The sequence below is a fragment of the Podarcis bocagei genome (genome assembly GCF_964188305.1).
Source record: "Podarcis bocagei genome assembly, chromosome: 6".
Classification (NCBI taxonomy): Eukaryota; Metazoa; Chordata; class Lepidosauria; order Squamata; family Lacertidae; genus Podarcis; species Podarcis bocagei.
Genome location: NC_138130.1, coordinates 12,111,856 through 12,133,077, shown reverse-complemented (window position 1 = coordinate 12,133,077; position 21,222 = coordinate 12,111,856). Strand labels below are relative to the sequence as shown.

Sequence of the window (21,222 nt, the reverse complement as noted above, 5' to 3'; positions counted from 1 at the left end):
CTGCTTCCTGCGGCAAACCTTTGATGAATGCCACTTTTGCAGGGGGTGGTGAGAATACTTAAAATATGTATATCTACATTTTGTCTACAAATATTTTACACCCTGGAAAAGTTATTACTCTAGGTTGCTGTATTTTTTATTTTCATTTTGTTGTTGTTACTGAATATCTTAGATGGCAACTTTTCATCTTACGCATTACAAAGCCAAGAAGCTGAACCTAAATAAAGAAGCCAAGATTTTCAACTTTTTGAGGTGAATTCTTACAATGGCATATACTCATTTGGCCACAGATATCAACACACGACAACCTGGCTTGCAAAGTGACTGCACTGGTTCTCTCAGCAACAACCTTTTCAAATATGTGCAGGCAGTTATCAATCAGCTTGGCCAAGGATAAACTTATCATGCTAAAAAGAAATGAGTTGTGCCATGTTAGCTGTATCAGGATTTAATGCAGTATTCCAGACAGACAACAGTAGGCTCTCTGACAGTAAAGTGTACTTAAATTAAAAGCCTAATCACAAGGAAGAACAGAAGGATAAATTGAGTTCTAGTTTCTAAAAGCCAACCAGCCATAGAGGTGCACATTTTAATTTCGCTTTCTTCTGTGACACACTAACAGAAATGATATGGAGCATGGCTGTTGTAGCTCAAGCAAGAGTTGCTCTCAGTGTGTGTCTCTCCACACAACTACTTTATTTAAGTTGGCAGCAGTTAGGCAATGATGTAGGTTGTTTCTCCCAGAAGATGGCATCTAGACTTGAATCATGTAAAAGGTAAAGGGACCCCTGACCATTAGGTCCAGTCGTGACCGACTCTGGGGTTGCGGCCCTCATCTCGCTATATTGGCTGAGGGAGCCGGCATACAGCTTCCAGGTCACGTGGCCAGCATGACTAAGCCGCTTCTGGCGAAACAGAGCAGCGCACGGAAACGCCGTTTACCTTCCCACCGGAGCGGTACCTATTTATCTACTTGCACTTTGACATGCTTTTGAACTGCTAGGTTGGCAGGAGCAGGGACCGAGCAACGGGAGCTCACCCCGTCGCGGGGATTCCAACCGCTGACCTTCTGATTGGCAAGTCCTAGGCTCTGTGGTTTAACCCATTAGGTATTTTGATGGCTTTTGCTGATCCCAGAAATTCATATTCACATTTCGCTTCTAAAAGTGCAATGGCAGCTTTCACAGTCAAAAGAAGCCTAGCTTTTACCATACTTTCATGTTGCTGGGATAAGCTTAGTATTTTTGGAAATCAACTCTGATGGTTACGGTTTCAGCAGGTAGAAAATAAAAATAAGCAGCTAAAGAGGTTCTGAAATGCTGAACACACTGCCAAAATCTCAGATAAAATGTGCTTGTATAAATTCAGTTATATATCAGAACACTTCTGGATACTCAGGACCACAGGGGGCTGATTCCTAAGTTCCTGTTGTGGCACAAGAGATGCCTCTTCCATGTAGCCAAATCCCATACCACACTGGTATACTCTTTAATCAGGAATTCCTTGAGCTGCACAAAAGATGCTGTAATAACCAGAGGGCTGCATGCTGTAATGGCACGGGACAGATCAGCCCACAAATATGAAACTGATGAGGTACATGCATTTTACAGTTCAATGGTTCCAATTTTCTGGCTGCTTATCTTGGTATGAATGAATAAAACACATACAGACTGCAACTTCAGTTTAGGGCAGCTTATACAAAGCACTTATGTCATGTCCCAAACTCCAGCAGAGGCCAAACTTCTGACACAGTGGAGGAGAAACCAGGTGGATTAACACAACCAGCAAAGCACAACCTGAGCTTGTCAAGTCAGGAGCCCCTTGGGTCAGAGACTCCTGAATGAAGACTCCAATAAACAATATTTCCTTAAATAGATTCTCCTGCTGCCCACTTTCAGACTAGTGCCGGATCATAAGGTCGGCCAATACACAAGCTGGCAGCTGATCAAGAGGCAACTGAGTGCTAGGTTCCCAAGCCAGAAGATTTTCCCTTTAGGGTTCTCCACTTTTGAGAAAGGAGGTGGAGCCCAGGAGGTGCAGTCTGGTGAAAGAGAGGTAAAAGCTGTGATTCTGATAACAGAAAAAAGTATATACCGTATTATCCCATGTATAAGACGCCCCCAGGTATAAGACGCCCTCAATTTCTGGGCAGCAGCCAATCATACATCCCCCAATGCACTACCCGTGTATAAGACACCCCCCCCCCCATTTTAAGCGTCAATTTTTAGGGGGGAAATCTAGTCTTATACATAGAAAAGTACAGTACTTTGAACTATCCAAGGTCCTCCAAGTCCAGTCTGATCTTATCTGCCTGCAGCTCCAAGCTTTTGCTACTTGGGAATATGCTGCCAGGAGAGGAACATTTAAAGATGTCTTATCATATCCATTTTCTAGTCAGATGCAAACATCACCTTTTCAGAGTCTTCACAGATACACCAACACAGCAGCTATACATATTTTGCACACAACCAAGTGAAACAATCTTAAATGACATACACAGACATGTGGATTGCTGCCCAGAGGGTGGTGAGGGCTCAAGGGCTTTTCCGTGACCTCCATGCAGAAGACCCTAATCTCAAAATAAGCGAATATACAAGTAAGTTTGGCCAGACACCCAATACATACCATGTTATATAGATTGCGCCGAATCTGCCGCATCATTCCTGCATATGCTGGTTTAAGAAGTTCCTGAAAACTTGTAGGCCACTTGTCATAGATGTGATCTGTTTCTAAGTCATTGATCCACTGAAACACAGAAGTGATTGCCAGTTACCATTAAAACCAAACATTATAACCAGTTACATGATGACAACATACTCACATGGCTGTAAGGCTGACGTCTTAAGCACATTAAGTGCTTCTTTGTTACCTCAGCTACGTGGGAATTACCTTTCCCTAAGTAACCAACCACATAGTTGGGAGAACATTTAAATACGTAGCCATGTAGGTAAGGACCAATTGCAAGTGTCCTATTGACCATGAAATTCTGTAGGAAAGACTGAAGTTCCTGGCCTCTATTCTACGTATTTTATGTTTAGGGATGCTTTTAATGTTTGATGGATTACTGTATTTTAGTATTTTGTTGGAAGCCGCCCAGAGTCACTGGGGAAGCCCAGCCAGATGGGTATAAATAATAAATTACTACTACTACTACTACTACTACTACTACTACACACTTGCCTGAGAAGTTAAGTATCATTTACTACAATGGGACTTACTTCTGAAAAACAACTTCAGTGTGACTCTGTTAACACTCAGAAATAAATGTGTTCAGTTTAGGTATCAGATATTTCAACAAAAAGGGAAAGAGATAAAGAGGGGTCGTAATTTCAAGACAAAAGTAAAACAATAGAGTATATTATCTGATATGCCAAACAGTGTTACTGCTTAAAGTTTTCTCTTGTCTAACTTAATATGGTGCTAAAAAGGATTTTCAAAGCTTAAGAAGCACTTTATAGACGTTCTCCCTTCAGGGAACACTTTCATTGACTTGTCTGCCAGAGAATACTTGATAAATTTCCCTCGGAACCCTGCCCTGCACAATACATTGCAAAAGATTCTGACGGCTGTTCAAGAGTATGTATTCATTTCACAACAAACCATTCCAGGGTTGTTGAACTGGAAGTATAGACTGGGTTCATACCATGGTATGCGCTAACCATGGTTAAGAACACCCCCCCTCCAACTCAGCTCCATCCAAGGCATGATGGATAACAGCAACAACCAGGGAAAAGAAAGTCATAACATCTTACAAGGACAGAAAGAAACACCACAGACAGAATAACTGCCACACACAGGAAGAACAAGGATATAGTTTGAGTTCCTTGCTTGTAGTTTTATAAATCATTGAATGTGTTAACATGAATAGAAGTTATTAATATTGCAGTTGTTGTATAAGGGATTATTATTATGACTGGAATGTAATGGAAATTATAAGATTTTGGAACGCAGAAATTAAGCAAATTATCAAGTCATCAATTCTAAAACGCATGGGGCCACTTTATCTAAATTATATAATTTGGTATTTGAATAAACTGTATTATAAATTAGTATTGTTATAATGAGGCTATTATTGGATTATAATTGAAAACTAATAAAAATTATTATAAAAAGGGGGGAACCCACATTTAAGTTTTCAATCTTATAACAAGCAGACCAAACATTTTTTTTACATGCTTGTCTGCTTTTGCTTCTTCTTTGCCCAGGATTCAACTTTATAAGTTCATTAGGATCGCTCCTGTCTCTGTGGTGCAGCAACCTCCTGAAGTGGAGCAATGCTGTCACTGCCCAAATAGTTTAAGGTCTGGGGTCAAACACCTAAAGAGACCATCGTTTTAAATGACAGCGCCGTCCAATCCTAGCCAGCAAAGCCAATGCATAGGGATAATGGGAATTTGTTTTATTCATTTAAAATATCTTTAACCAGCCATTCACTGCAAAGTTGCAATCCATCAATATCTGGAAGGCACCACTTTGGTTTTCCCAGTCTGGAATATATCTATGCAGCTCTGTTGCAGGGTGAGACCAGCAGAGGTGAGCAAACTGCCTTTCAGAGAAGCTTGTCAACCATTACTGAAATCCACAGCCAGAGAAAACCATACAAAGAACTGGCAGGGCTTTTTTTCAGCCGGGACTCACCAGAACTTAGTTCTAGCACCTCTGAGTTGGGTGTCATTGCTGTTATAAGAGAATAAGGGGGGATTCATGGTAAGTTCTGGCACCTCTTTTTCTAGAAAAATAGCACTGAGAATTGGTACCTACAGTCTGCGTTTAACTATTAGTAAGAAAACGTATACACTGGAAATCTCATGACAATCATTTAGGAAACAGAGAGAGTGAGAGCGCTGACAAGAAAGTTAATACTGGTCTACTGTACTCTGAATAGATTTAATTGCATGCAAGTTTTTAACAAATTACACAATTTAAGGAAACACACATTAAACATATAAAGGAGAAGAGGGTTTCGTCCCCTTGGGAACTCAACGATATATAATGCAGTAAGCAAGTAATTAAAAATGTCTCAGCTACTACCTGTGTTCATATACTTGTCAATAAAGGGTAATTTAGCATCCTTTGAGGTTCTTCCCTTCAATTTCTTCCTCACTTACAAGGAAGTTTGTCATTTGATACTGAAGACTGTTTATCCACTGATGTACACTTACAGTTAATAAATTCAGAATTTAATATGGCAACTACACATAGGAATAAGGTTTTGTTTTTTTGCAGTTGCACCTGAATCTTACCCAGTGGTTATCAAGTTCACCAGTAGAACTTTGTAAGAAACCTGAATCTTAGCAATTAATAAATCTCTTTCCTTCAAACAAATTCATAAAATATACAAAGCTAATTTTCTTACTTAGGAGTGTGTATTTCAGTATAGGGTAGTATACTAATAATAATAATAATAAAGATTGCTTGGTATAGGACTCATTTTTTATTGAATGTCATTTGCAATATTTGCCTAGAGCAGTGGATCCCAAACTTTATTTCCCATGGAGCATATGAAAATTTCTGATGATCTTTTAGCTGGGGCAATTAGAATAAGATCCACTATTTGACTATTGATTAAAAACCCTAAAATGTATTTTATATAATTGACATTTTATTTCTATTCTTTGTATATTGTATTGTTGTTTTATTGTTATGGCCGATGGCTAATGCAAATAAAGATTCATTCATTCTGATGATATTGGTGGAGCAATTGGTGATTTTTCTGCCTCTTGCAGTATTTGTAATGCACTGCGCAAGATGCTGTATGATTTTAAACTGTATTTCATTGCTTCTTTTAATTCTTATATTGTATTTTATTGTATTACGATTTGCATTCCACTGAATTCAAATTGCAAATCAAGGAAATACAATATACAAAAGAAGCAACAGAAACACAATTAAAAATCAACATGAGTATGCAGAGATGCCAAGTACAACTTGAATGTGGATCACTGGTGGTCCATGGACTACAGTTTGGGACCCCTGCCTTAAAACAAGATTGGCCCTTCTTGCAAATGGAAGTGCTCATTGCTGTTGCTGCTGCTGCTGCCTGTACTACCCTGTAAAAGTTCTATACAAGTTATGCTGTATAAAATGGGCACAGACCCATTTTACACACATCATAGAGAGACAGACAATAAACTCAGACATATTTCACTGCTTGCTGAGAGTGGTTTCGACAAGCAACTCAAGGGAAGACTCAAGGGCTTCATGCAAACGTAGCCAGAAAGCATAATGTAGCAGCACTTAAGAAAATGAATGCAGCCTATCCCATATCTGTCATTTAAACTAAGCTAGAAAAACAGTTAAAGTCTTAACTATACTTTGTTCACTTCATGAATCAGAATACCTGCTGGACTTTTTAGTGTTAAAGCCTTAAATGCAGTTTTCAAGAGAGGCGGCCATGTTATTTAGATGCAGCAAAAAACCACAAAGGGTGGAATTCAACTGAGATTTACTTAGGGCAGACCTGCTAAAATAAATGAACATGAGAAAGCTAGGTTTATTCATTTCAATAGGTCCACTCTTGAATAAAACTTAGATGAGTATCACCCCAAGGGTCTCAAGGGACTTTAAAAGTTGTTAGCTAGATAAAGAAATTAATATGGTTACTTACTACTATTGAAGAGTGACGAATGTCTAATGCATAAGCGTCATCATCAGAATGGGCATCTAATCTCATGATTTTGCTAAGAACATCTCCTTTAATTCCAAGGGAGTGAAGTCCACGCATTGCTTTCTCTTCTACCTTCAAAGTTTCTAAAAGACTATTTTTTAAAAAAACACAAATATATGATTTACTTAGCAACTCTTTTGTTCTTCCTCTCAATTTAAATTAAACAAAACAATCAGATTGCTATACTTAATATTCTTTTTAGGACTGTCAATATAGAGCTAACCACAGCTTAGCTGGTCTATGGATTAAGTCACCGGGCCTTTTCGGTATAATTAATATAGGAAAGTTGCATAACTAATACTTTACCTAAATGGATCATGAAGATTCAAATCCATACGAAGACCATTTAGAAATAAACGTGCTTCACCAGGCTGAAGTTCAAGAGCTTCATTCAGATGCTAGAAAGATAGTAAAAAGAAGTAGTCAAGCTTAGTATAATTTAGTCAAGACAGTTTAAAAACCCATCTTCAGAATATCCTCATCTTTCAAATCTGAAATCTATGTGAACAAGATGACATTAATTTTGGCTGGATAAAATTTAATCTTCTAATTATTCTTGTAGATAAGGGATTTCTCCTCTTCTACAGAGTAGGCTTGATGCTAACTATTCATGAACATCATTCATCCTTTCTTACATATTCACTGCTCACAGAAAGGAAAAACCAAATAACCTGAAAGACAGGCTTTAACTTAGTTTGACAAGTTATATTTCAGGAAATTAGGCTCGGCATTTGTTGCTGAACACACCAGAGTCTTTGAAGCAAACCGGTTCTTGCTCGCTATACTGGGGAAACTCGAAAAATTAGAATATCGTGGAAAAGTTCATTTATTTCAGTAATTCAACTTAAAAGGTGAAACTAATATATGAGATAGACTCATGACATGCAAAGCGAGATATGTCAAGCCTTTATTTGCTATAATTGTGATGATTATGGCATACAGCTGATGAAAACCCCAAATTAACAATCTCAGAAAATTAGAATATTGTGAAAAGGTGCAGTAGCTATTCAATCCATAACACCTGCAATGGGTTCCTGAGTCTTTAAATGGTCTCTCAGTCTGGTTCAGTAGGAAGCACAATCATGGGGAAGGCTGCTGACCTGACAGTTGTGCAGAAAGCCATCACTGAGACCCTCCATAAGGAGGGAAAGCCTCAAAAGGTAATTGCAGAAGAAGTTGGATGTTCCCAAAGTGCTATACGTCATAATAAGGTTGGCAGGAGCTGGGACAGAGCAACGGGAGCTCACCCCGTCACAGGGATTCAAACTGCCAACCTTCCGATCAGCAAACCCAAGAGGCTCAGTGGTTTAGAACTTTAGATCATATCGCCACCCAGCATGACTGAATTGCTTCTGGAGCAACAGGACACCGTGATGGAAACCAGAGTGCAAGGAAACGCTGTTTACCTTCCCGCTGCAGCGGTACCTATTTATCTATTATTATATCGCCACCCTCGCCACCCAGCAGTGGATTCAATGTGTTGCCTGGCAGTGCCTACACCGGAGCTAGATGCCATTTCCCTATTTTCCCACAATAAAGAACATTTACATGGTGTACTATGAAGCAGTCTCAGTTAAAGCAACTTTTAAAGAGAAGAAATAGGATACTAAGCACCATTTGATCATGAAAAAGATTATCTGCTACAGCAGGGGTAGGCATTGTGCGCTCCAGATGTTGTCGGATTTTAGCTCCTATCACCCCTGACCATTGCCCATGTTGGCTGGGACTGATAGGAGTTGGAGTCCAACATCTGGGGGGGGTGCACCTCAGACTGGGGTGCAGCTCACAAATATACTGTACTGTTCTAACTTTAATTGACTTGGCTCTTAGACTGCATGGGCCTCAGCAATTGCCCTGAGCTGATCTAGTTAGTCCAAGTCTAGATGGGCTCGTTTGAATGTTAATCTTGATGTCTTTGATTGTTTTTTCTCTTTTCCTTTTGAAATTTTATTGAATATTCTTGACTTAATATATTACTGTTATAATTGGTGCCATAGAAATGTGTTTAGATAATATATTGCCAGTGTTGAATTTGATTTAAAAATTCTTCATTCCTGCTCTGTTTTGTATGCACACTGATGGCCATGTGAACACACCCCTCTCTTGGTCCTTTCTCAGTGTGTAAAATGGGAGTTACCAATGGCCTACGCTACAATGTGCACCAAAGGCAAATAAGATCAGGGACAATCTCTCTCTCTATATACCATATTTTTCGGCCTATAGGCCCATAGGACCCACTTATGGGGGGGGGGAAATAAAGGGGGAAATTATTCCCCCCCCCCAGCCCCAAAGAGCAAAGAAGCCATGGCAGCGAGTGGGATGGATCCCGCTCGCTGTCCTGGATTCGTTTTTAGCCTCGGGGCTGGGGGTCCGGGAGCGAAGGTGAGGTTGCGCTCTCGGAGCTTGCGGGGCTGGGGATGGGGGAAGCCTGAGCTTCCCCCGACCCCAGCCCCCAGAACGGGTCCGAGAGCGATGGCGAGGTTGCACGCAACCTCGCCATCACTCCTGGAGCTTGCCGGGCTGGGGGGATAGCTTCCTGATGCCTGGAGAGCGAGAGGGGTCGGTGCGCACCGACCCCTCTCGCTCTCCAGGCTTCAGCGAAAGCCTGCATTCGCCCCATAGGACGCACACACATTTTCCCTTCCTATAGGGCGAAAAATATGGTACATACAAACAGGGCTGGTCTAATGGAAACATTTTTTCACTGGACCTGGTACAATGGCTGTACACTTATAATGTGGAGCATACAATGTTTGTTTTTAGATAGCTAACCTGAGCAAAAACAAAAGGAAGGCTTCCTTAGGTGAGTCTGTAACTTGAAATGTTATTTAGGCTTCAACAACTACATGCTTCCGTAACATAGCTACTTATCCTAGAAAGCTATTCTGACTGCATCTAATCACCATATACTTTTCAGTCCTTAATAGGCTTTAGCCTCTTTCCCATATTGCATTTTCTATTCAACTTACATTATCTTAGAGGAGAATCTTTCAGTTCTGCACAGCTTGAAATCATGCCTCTCCTGCTGCTAGACGAATATCCTGTAGCTCAAAAATGTGCATGACAATTTATTCTGCTCTACTACTGATGTCTGAATAGCTGCCAGATTTATAGACAGACAAAAAAGACAAAGAGATTGCTTTCTCACCACTGCATTCGTGTGCGCCCAAAGCATTTTTTCATGCGGTCCTTAGAGATAATAACTTTATGTATGCAGCCAGGTTAAATTTGCACAGATTAACCCCAAATTTCATTATCTATATTCAAAGAACTAACCCACGAGGTGACGGTTTCACCAAAAACCCGACGTCAGCCAATACACTCAGAAGTGCCGTCAAACACTAGCAAAAGGCCCCCCACAATGTTTGGCGGTGAAAACCCCACGTTTCAAGGCACTCCACAAAAAGCCCTTGCAGCCTGACTTGCAGGGTCACAATTTTCCTGAAAACCCAATGTCATCTGATTCACTCAAAAATGGTGCCAGACACCTGCAAATTGGCCCCTGCAACGTTTGGCAGTGCAAACTGCATGTATCACGGTAGGCCATAAAATGAGCTCTTGGCGCCCTGACCCGCAGGGGTCACGGTTTCGCCAAAATGTTGTCTGATTCATGAAATTTTGTTTTATTACTTCTCTTCAAAATTATGTTTGAATTCTCTGATGTAGTAAGTTTAAAATACAGAGAACCAACTTACACACACAATACCCCATTAGCAATTGTGTAGAACAATTTCTGCAAGTATATTAGACTCCTAGCTACTCAAACATTCCTTTGGATGTGACACTTGAGACAGAAAGACTCAAAAGTTCTTCTGTTAGGTAACAGGAATTTCCAAAAGAGAGCAACTGGCATCAAAATGTATTCAGGTCTATTTTAAGAGCTATTTAACTACCAGTACTTGATACCATTTTACACTGCGTTTGTGCAGCTGCTGCAGTCTAATAAAAATGAGTAATCTGCAGTAAGGCAAAAAAAGAGAAAGAGAGAGGGAAAAAAGAGGAAAGAGGAAAACTTAAATAGGAATTCACTATAAGATGCTTATTAAAAAGATCAAATGGCTCAAATAAAAAAAATAGCTCCAGGGCTTTAAAAGAAGTATTTGTTTTAGATCAACCACGTAAAAGTGTCAGGAAAGCATGAAAAACACTGTGCTATTTAATAGTGATTTTCATGGGCATGAAGTTCAGTACTGCTTTGAAGCATCTACAAAATGAAATTTATAGCCTAGTGCTAAGCATCTTTACTCAGAAAATAATAAGCCCCACTGAATTCAATGGGACTTACTTCTTCTAACCAAGCTTAGAACTGAAGTCTGGATCAAATATTTCCCTTCTATGAGTGGATTTTGCCTAGTTTTGGTATTTTTGAAAGACTATTCTGAAAACCAGTAATGCCAGCAGTGTATAAGAGAAACATCTTAGCACAACCCATTCTAAAACAGTCTCAGTAGAGTGATCAGAAATCCCAAATAAAAAATAAATAGTTGCCAGCAGAATATAGAGCAGTAGCTATGTTAGTTTCTTCCAGAAAACACAAAGAGTTTTGTTGCGGCACCTTCTAGGTTAGCAGATTTATCAGGGCATAATGGATCAATAAGTGGGTTCTAGCTGGTGAATTTTTTCACCACGATAAATCTGTTAGCCTATAAGATGTCAAAGCCTCCTTGAGAGTATTCAGACGTAAAAGCTAAATGCTGAGAAGAAGCAGGCAGGCATCTCGGGCTTGCATTGTCCCCTCTTCCCTTTGCAGATGACAATCTTTCAGTAAGAGTTTAACAAAATTCGTTTGAATCTGGAAATCTATGGGTTCCTACCAACCCCAGGCTGGAATTTTCTAATGTTGGGTACATCTTTATTCGCACAAGATGCAGGAAGAACTGCTAAGCTTGGGCAGCTTTAAAAGAAGATTAGACATATTCATGGAGGTTAAGATTACCAAACGTGATAGCTATGCTATGTCCTGCCTCCTCGGTCAGACGCAGAATGCCTCTATATACCACAAAGTGGGAAGAGTGCTGCTGAACTCAGGTCCCATTGGTGCATTTCCCATATGCATCTGTTTGGCCACTGTGAGAACAGAATGCTGGAGCTCTGGGCCTTTCGCCAACAATAAGAGGTCTTACCAAGATTTATTTAATAATTCACAGAGAACGATGAAGGAATGCAGCTGTCCCTAAATTGGAATTGCTCCAACTGAGCTCCTCCCCCCTCCCTTCCTAGCAACAGCACTTCCCCTGACAGTGGCCGCCGGGGGCTAATTGTCTCTTGAGTCCTTTGCTCTTCCACTTTCAGTGCACGCCAGGTCCTGGGACAAGGGGGGTCAAAACTGCTCTCCAGCGATAACGTGTCAGCTGGCTGCTCTGTCTCTGTCTCCCCCTTTCTCTTTTCCCAACACCTCCCAACTCTTCTGTTCACCTGTCTCTGACTTGTGACCTTCCTCAAACCACGGCTGTAATTCAATACAACCGTCCTCTTCTCTGGGAAGTTCAGGAGGGAGGGGAGGTCTCCACCATTCCTCCTCAGTCCAGTCCCCAAGACACAGCCGGGCTTTTACGTTATTATCAGGATACGGCATGCAAGCCTGAGGCTCATACCTGCACAATCTTGCAGCACGAAACCATAATTTAGCACATGGGTGGGGAACCTGCCGACCTCCCAGCTGTTGTTGGACGACTGCAGTTCCCATCAACCCTGACCAGTAGCCATATTGGCTGGGGCTGATAGAATCCAACAACACATGGATTAATTTTTTGCAAGATATAGTTTCCACGAGGGAGGTAGGGAGGAAGAAAAGTGCAGACCTAGCAGCAGATAGGTAGTGTTGGATAAAAAGGGTGGGTCTTTCTGACAAGTTTATCAAAATGGATAAGTGACCCCCCAAAAGCACATAGATAATTTTGAGAACCTGAAGTTGTCTACATGTTATGCACAGAGAAAGGGGGGGGGTGAGACCTTGCGGTTGGTCCATAACCTAACTCTGCCCGCATCACTGGTACCGCACCCTTGACATCCACAAGTTCCTCAAATAAAGGGTGGTCAAGGAATTTAATAAATAAATAAAATTCTTTACACCTCTGTGAGTAGCAAATCAAGCATATTTTATATAAATCAGGGAAGAGCGGAAAGAAGTGTCAATGAGTGTCTGATCCACTATACATACAGTGGTGCCTCGCAAGACGAAATTAATTCGTTCCGCAAGTTTTTTCAAAAGAGGTCCGGGGACAGCGGGAAGCGCTTCCCGCTGTCCCCAGACCTGGGGTTGCGGGGAGAAGATCGCTTCTTCCCCGCTGTCCCCGGACCTCTTTTGAAGCAAGGGGCGGCAGGGAGATCGCTTCTCCCTGCCGCCCCTTGCTTCAAGAGAGGTCCGGGGACAGCGGGGAAGAAGCGCTGCACTTCCCGCTGTCCCCGGACCTCTTTTGAAGCAAGGGGTGGCGGGGAGAAGATCGCTTCTCCCCGCTGCCCCTTGCTTCAAAAGAGGTCCGGGACAGCGGGAAGCGCTTCCCGCTGTCCCCGGACCTGGGGCTGCGGGGAGAAGATCGCTTCTCCCCGACGCCCCTTGCTTCAAAAGAGGTCCGGGGACAGCGGGGAAGACCCGCTGTCCCCAGAGCTTGCGGGGCAAGCTTCATTTTGCGAAGCAAGCCCATAGGGAAATTCGTCTTGCGAGGCAACTCGAAAACGAAAAAACCTTTCGTTTTGCGAGTTTTTCGTCTTGCGGGGCACCACTGTATAAGAAAATGAATCCTGAACAAAGCAATCTTCACAAACATGGGGCTGTTTGGAATGGGACAGTAGCTGAAGATTACTGACTTGATCTAGGATGATAGGGGTGAAGCTGAGGAAGGAGAATTATATTTTAAAACATACACTGAAGAACATAGATCTCAGATGACCCATGCGTTAAGGGAAATATAATTCTGCAATACATTAAAATACATTATCGACAGAGCAAATTATCCTGCATGCAGACATTTGGGTACTGAACTGATTTATGTTCAACTCCAATTAAAGCAGCTTAGTTCAGAGTTAAAGCTCAAGCCCTGAAGGTAACATCTGAACATCAATGGTCTAAGTTTCATCGCTCACTGTAGCTGGAAGGGCTGCTCAGCAAATCAGGCCATGCCATGCAATATTTGAGCAGAAGGTGTCATGAGAAGCTAAGGACTGCAACTGATGAGCAAGTCCACATTTAGAAATTCTGCTGCTTACATTTTTAAGTTACATCATAATACGTTTATCTCCCAGCATTGTATAATATATGCATCCCTTGACACAGTATAATCAATTGCATTATTTTGTATAATAAAAAGAACAATAACAAACCTGTTGATTTTCCTTTATTTCTTTCCGCATTTGCAGGTTCACTAACACTTTGGTCAGGGATCTGAAAAAGTCAGAGATCATGAACTGTTCTGTGTTTCGGCATTTCCCCCACCTATTCTGAGGGAATAAAGTACTCCATAGGCAAGGTTTTGCATGCAATGATATCCCCTCAATATATCCCCTCTAACACCCAACCACAATGAAACAACTGGTTTAAGCTAACCAATTTGTAGTTAACTTCTGAACTGGAAACTACAATTAGCTTGAGCTATGGTTTCTTAAACTAGGCTTTTCCCTCTGTGACATGTGAGGGCATGTTCAAAGCAGATGTCCACTCTCAATTTCTTGCTATCTAGTAAGACTTGTAAACTTTTCTTCTAAAGTAAAATGACTATTAAAGATTTTTAGAAAAGACTTTTGATAGACCTAAGCATCATTTTCAACAGTTGTTATATGCTCAAATACAAATTTTATGCAAGATGTATTCAAACAGGAACAAAGAAAAGTTATTCAAGTTTCTTCCAGACGACAGAAATTACTGCTCGTGTCTAACATCAACCATGCACTCTCATCTCCGCCTTATTCTGTCTAAGGGTTGTCACAATAGTTCAAAAACTACAGCCAGCTGTGCCTTGCAATGTCAAATAAGTATGGGATTGTATTGGGGATTCAAGGCATCGCAGACTGTAACAATAGCGTATTGTTTGATAGAACAGTAGGGAAAGAAATTTGGCTTTTGTAGCAGAGGGAGACCCACAGGGTTGTTGTAAGGGTAAACGAGATAAGAACTGTAAAGCATTTTATCCACGAAAAACGCTATAAAATGTTCACTTACAATCATGACAATGTCTGCTAATGAAGGAAATCTCGACATGATACCAGTTGTATAAACACTGGAAAGCTAGCTTCACTGCTCTTATGAGTAATCTCTTGATATAGAAAGATGACAAAGAACTGCCTATTATTGTGGCATGAATGATCATGGCTATATTTCTTAATTTGACAACTTGCACCCAATGGGCCATTTAAGACTTAGCATTTGGATTTACATACTGGATCCTTCCATCTGTTGAATTCTATTAACTGTTGTTTAGGCTTGTTAAAAAACACTTTCCTGGTCACATGATAAGAATCAACTTCAAGGCAAGATGTGGGGTAGATCCTGATTTTCTTTATTGACACAGACAACTTACATAGATATATGACAGCAGTCAGGCTAGCAACTTTTGTAGAGTTTATTGGAAGGCTACTCTAGCATATTGTAGTGGACAACAGTGCTGAACTTGGACTGGAGAGACCAGGCTAAAATTCCACTTGGTCAGAAAGCTCAACTCAGACCAGTCACTTTCTACCTCCTAGGGTTGGTGAATGAATAAAATGAAAGAAAGTCACATCTGCTGCCCTAATAACTTTGGAAGAAGGGTGGGATAAAAATGTAAATAAAGTTTCAAAAGAAACTCTCAAAATCCAGACATTCATTAATATGCAGTGGTACTTCGGTTTACGAACTTAATCCGTTCCAGAAGTCCTTTCTTAAACCAAAACCATTCTTAAACCAAGGCACACTTTCCCTAATGAGGCATCCCGTCGCCGGTGCCCTTCCACCGTTCGGATTCCGTTCTTAGACTGAGGTAAAGTTCTCAAACCAAGACACTATTTCCGATTTTGCGGAGTATGTACACCAAATTGTTCTTAAACCGGACTGTTCTTAAACCGAGGTACCACTGTAATTGGAAATAACATTAGCCTTACCTGGCCTTGACTGGGAAGTTCTGTGCAATGTCCTTCATGACTTTTAATGCATTATAAGCGGGCACAGAGAGAATTCGAGAGGCTGCTTGCAAACTAATGTCTACAAGAAAACAAAGCATTCACTGAAGAACCTTAGGTATGGATTTAAAACATTTGTTAATAGCCAAACCTGTCTGGCTTTAATTAACTTGAAGGTCAATGTTTATCTAACGATCAGCTACAGTTATGTTGGCAGGTAGAATTTAGGGAGAGAAGGGAAGAGGAAATCCTAGGGTCAACTCCCAATTCCTTGACTATGGTCACATGCCTGGAGCATATATATGTTGACTAGACAGGGGTATATAAGTAACAACTGTAAATAGAATTATATTCATCATTAGCCAATCAGGTCATTTGCACACACTGTTAATAAAAGCAACAAGATAAGCCACAAGGTAAATATATAAAAAATACATTAATTCATCGTAACATATGATTAAAAACTGTACCATTTCAACTACTCTTTGACACATCTTTTCGTCTGAAATGGTAAGTGACTTCCACTGCCCTAAAGCCAATTTAAAAAATGCAGCAGTCTTATTTCTATACACATTTTCCACAAATGCACTCAGAGGCTACTATGATAGTACACAGCCGTGATGCAAGTTATAATTGTCACCATGAACAGAGATAGTAAACAGTCTGAACTATACTACAGATGCAGCTGTAATTAAATAATTTCCTTAGGTGTAAGATGTGGCAGCAGATTAAGCTTGTTTTGTCTCAAAGGCTCTAGTCAGAAAATTATTCCGCTTATGAATGAGCTGCAGGCTTGCACATACGCTGCTTCCCTTTCCGACTCCTGTTTAGTGCTGACCCCCAATTTACTTCAGAGCAGTGAAGGTAAGCTTTGCTTCTGCACATGACTGTGGCATGATGGGAAGCTTTGCTTCTAAGCTTTGCTTCTGCACATGATGCTACACAAACTGTTCTAATACTAAGACATTCCCTCACCATCCCAGAATGTTCAGTTCATACTGAGTTCATGGAAACATTACACTCTGACCTGTTCTTAATGCATAGTTGACCACATCTATCAGAATGCAATTGTTTAAGCTTTGCTATATCAATCACTAGTTATAATTTAATTAGGAGGTTTTCATGCCTGTCTAGTTCTGTGCTCCCTTTCCCAGCCTTTAATCTATTGGTGATTAATGCCTATATGTAACCTTTGCTTTGTACTTGTGTTAACCAATCAGCAATAAGCACATACGTGGCAATTGCTGTAATATTCAATAAAAGGGACTCCTCGAGGCTTGCTCGAGAGATGCCTCCCACATGACACTTGCTACTCTTCTGTCGGTTATTTCAACCCAACAGAGCAGCAAGGGTTGGTACTTGCTCTTCCAACCTAACCACAGTTTGTCATGATATTTGAACTGGCAAACTACAGAGAGTGCTGTACACACATGTCAAGTGTGTACTTTGGCAATCTTTGTTAACATGGCGTTCTGAGCGAGCCCAAAACATGGAACCCCAAAATGGATCTTCTCAATTATGGATCTTCTCAATTTTGTGCCTCCGTGGCTCAGCACCCTGTGTGGGGCAACTGCCTGCACCGCCCTAACTCAGACGCGGCACATGTCTTGTTTCCAGTTCTCCAAATGGTTTGTAGGAATGTCTGAACTTAGCCACTGAACTATTTGTAATATTCAGTTATATACATTCCAATAGTTTTACAGTCATTTTAACATTTCAAAATTCGACTTCCTTCTTCCTCTTTCTGCGGTTCCTTAAATTTATATTCATCATTTCCTACATATACTGAATTAACTTATTTTTTTATTCAACTACTTTAATTATTTACTCTTATGAAACTGCAGGTTATTACAATAATCCTGCCAATGTCCTTATCTGTTTACAATTTATTTGTACATATCCAATACACAATTTCCATTCTTTTATAAAAAGTTTGTAGTTTTGATGTCTTGTTTTTCTGGTAAGTTTTGCCATTTCTGCATAATCCATGAGTTTCTGTATCCAGTTCTTTCCTCGGGTCTTCTTCTTTCCATTTTGGGGCCAACAAAATTCTTGACGCTGCAGTCGCATACATAAATCTTACCACTGAACTGCTTTTACTTCTACTCGCATTTCTGATTGTTCAAACCTCATCTGCATGCATCTGTCAGGACTGCTTGCATGTTTTGATTTGATTTGATCGGAGTGCAGAAAACCCCTAGAATTCAAGCTTTCTGAAAATTTAAACTTTCCAGAACAAGTTTCATGATAGCCTTGAAACTGTTCTGCTAGCTGTTGCTGAAACGCAGCATAGGTGCGACACCAAATTTCCAACAGTTGAGGGAGAAGTTTCAGACTCCAATTTAATTTCTTGCCACTCTTCATGAATACTAAAAATCAGAGTAAGTTAGGCAAAATAGTATTGATTATTCAAAAGCAGCATAAAAAAGGGGGGGTGCTCAATTTGCATTATTTACACAGGTTACAGAATTCAGCTTATTGTAGCACAGATTTTGGAACACTGGAATACAGGAATAATAACTATAGAGGAAACACAGTAATAGCTATATTGCCCAGTTTCAAAAGGTTTCATTAAATTTATATTCCATCTATTTTGTTTGAACTCCTAGTGGCTTATAACAAACAAATCTAATTCAACTAATGAATCATGAGTAGCACAAGGCTATTTTCCTCTCTGCAATGCAGTCAATGTTGGCCTTTAGTAGAGCTACAATCCTATACCCACTTACTTGGGAGTAATCCGCCCTAAACTCAATAGGACTTACTTCTGAGTAGACATGCATAATGCTATAAGACCCAGGGAAAGCAATGGAACTTAATTTAGTTACAACTAACTAATTCTCATTAACTTGTTTATTTATTTCCAAAAAGGATATCCTATATGTAACATAAAAGCATACAAGAAACTGTTACCAATAACGCTGAAAGGGGAAAAGGCATCCTATCGTGCTACTTTTACAGTATTATGAAAAAAAGCCTAATCTTCCACAAGCTTCATGGTCAATTTCCCTCATCCTCAACATATCATAGATATGACGAAATAGCTTTTAAAGTAGTATTATGGCTTTTATTTTGCAATGATAACACTTCATGGCCTACTCCTGTGCCGCATTAATAGAAACAGTAAAGATAAATTGTACCACAATGATTTCAGCCACACAAGATCCTCCTGCAGGTCATCAGGATAGGAAGATTTAACATCTTTCCCTTCCCTCCGCCTCTCTGAAGAGCTTTATGTGCACTTTGTTCATCTGATGCAGCAGTTTACCAATAAAATCTAAAACTGTTTAGTTAAAAATAGATTCACAGAAGAGAACAATAGATGCTTCTTGGTGTTTCATCCTGTCAATGAAGCCAGGACAAATGTTTTGAGTCTGACCATATATTAATCTCTTGATTTATTTCTGAAAACTTAAGAAAAGCTACAAGGATCCGATCACAGAACCAAAATGTGCGGCGGCTGCTGAAAGTAGCAGCTGCGTGTCTGGTTCCCCAGCCCCACCCAAGTCGGTTATATGAAGGGAGCCTGAAAAAACCCATTGCACGTTGATGCTAGGACATAAATTCTGAAGTACAGAAGCGCATATTGACAGCCTTCCATAGCCACACTCCACTGAGTTAAAAAATTCAGGCAGCTTTCTTGATCTACTATGACACATGTACACCTCAAAGATTAGTAGACATGGCATAATACCCAACTTAATGGGATCTGATGCCGATCCTAGAATACTGGGCTGGCAGAAAGTGGTGCGCCGCTTAACCTGGAATCACTTGCCTGATCAGCCATGAGGCAGGAGTACAATCTTATGCATGGTTACCTGGGAGTAAGTGCTACTAAATTCAGCCGAGTTTGTTTCTAACGGCATAGGTTCAGCCTGCTAAAACACACTGAGCTTTAACAAAAGTCCAACCTTTAGCTTTTGATCAGCCATGCTCACCATTTTACAAAAAGGTGTTACCATTTAAACTGCTGACACGAAGCAAGAACCGCAAAGAAAGGAAACAAAAGCAGCCAGCTTCTGTCTATTGCCCACATTCTCCAATTTCCTTTATGGTGATATGTTACAAACAACAGTAGAAATTGAAAGCCTCGTTATCATCTCATTCGCTTGCCAGAGGCATGAGAACAGGGGCAGTGGTGGGTGGGTGGGGGGATTGTATCTGGTGCTCCAGCAGAGGATGTCATTGTTCCAAAAAAAATGCCCCAGAGATTAATTCCTCCACATTTCCTGTTCCACTGCACCACTTAGAACTAGGCGTAACATCTAGAATGGTCCCTCAGGTTTTCAGCACGATACTTTCATAACACTAGCAAATTACCATTATCACTGGGAGATCAACACAGCTCACTGAAAATGTATTCCATGAAAATGTAGTTCTGGGAGATACTCCTTAAGCAACACAGCAAAAGAAGCATAACGGATATCCAGATTGTGAATACAATGGCTAATCTGGAGCCTGTGTGAGCAAGGGATTCACATTTTATTTTATTTTTTTAGCACGGATGATAAAAGTTATGTGTGCACAGCAGTTATTTCCCAATGTACACCTCGAGAATTTTTTTCTCAGAAGAGCCTTCCCAAAAACCAGCAACCCCTTTGCACATACAAGGTTTGTAAACATTACATTGATGTCAATATAACTGGTGCAAATACACTGCCATTCATTCTTCCACTGTATTACACCAAAAAACAAACAACTAGTATAAAGGTTATTACCTGACAATTCCCAAACCTTCAAAGGCTCTGTATCATCACTACTTTCAATCAGGTATTTCCTCAGCTCTTGAAGATTGTCTTTGAGGTCAGGATAGTTCTGCCTGGATTTTATGAAACATAAACCAAGTCAATACTACACAACACTTGTAGGAGCTTATAATTCGGTTGGCGTAAAGACCAATGATAAATGTTTGAAAATTGTAGTTTTAATGTTTCTCGTAACCCAGAAGGGGGAACTTATTAATGCTACTGTCCCGCACAACCAAAGTTTGAAGACGGGGTTCAAAGCAAAGTTTCAATCGCTGATTACCATTGACCATGGTTAGCAACCATAGGAGCCAACTCCAAATAAATGCCATACCATATAGGCCAAAGTTGTTGAGCATTTGACAAAAACTCCAAATAAATGCAGCCTTTAGCTATTTTTGGGGAAAGTCCAATATGAGCTGCCATGTGCCTGGGTTTTCAAGGACATTTTAACCAATTCTCAAAAATACTACCCAGGAAATTATGGATGTGTGGCAGCCCTATGTAGCGGAACCAGATAAAGGCGCTTTTGTAGGCTAACTGACCTTCCAGTTGGCCGCTCCCTTCCATTAGGCATGGGACTTTTAGGCTGCAAATCTTCTCTCTTCCCCTCTCCCAGCCCACAGCTTTACAGTGCAGCAAAGCCACCAGCACATTTGCAGCCCTGCCACATATGGTTGCCAAGGTGGAAGGTGGGGGGGGGGCAGAAAAGTCGCTGTG

The 21,222-nt window shown here is 40.6% G+C and overlaps 1 protein-coding gene across 3 annotated transcripts in view; it reads right to left on the bottom strand.

The window, feature by feature from the left end:
* The window catches only part of UGGT2 (UDP-glucose glycoprotein glucosyltransferase 2), an 81,914-nt gene that overhangs the window by 43,789 nt on the left and 16,903 nt on the right, over positions 1 to 21,222 (bottom strand). For all 3 annotated transcript variants that reach the window (XM_081198253.1, XM_081198251.1, XM_081198252.1), the window contains 6 exons: positions 20,476 to 20,576; positions 15,740 to 15,839; positions 13,988 to 14,048; positions 6,974 to 7,065; positions 6,608 to 6,758; positions 2,626 to 2,745 (listed from right to left, as the gene is read on the bottom strand). In XM_081198253.1, the coding sequence (XP_081054379.1) occupies positions 2,626 to 2,745; positions 6,608 to 6,758; positions 6,974 to 7,065; positions 13,988 to 14,048; positions 15,740 to 15,839; positions 20,476 to 20,576 (625 nt within the window). The remainder of the gene's footprint in view (positions 1 to 2,625; positions 2,746 to 6,607; positions 6,759 to 6,973; positions 7,066 to 13,987; positions 14,049 to 15,739; positions 15,840 to 20,475; positions 20,577 to 21,222) is intronic.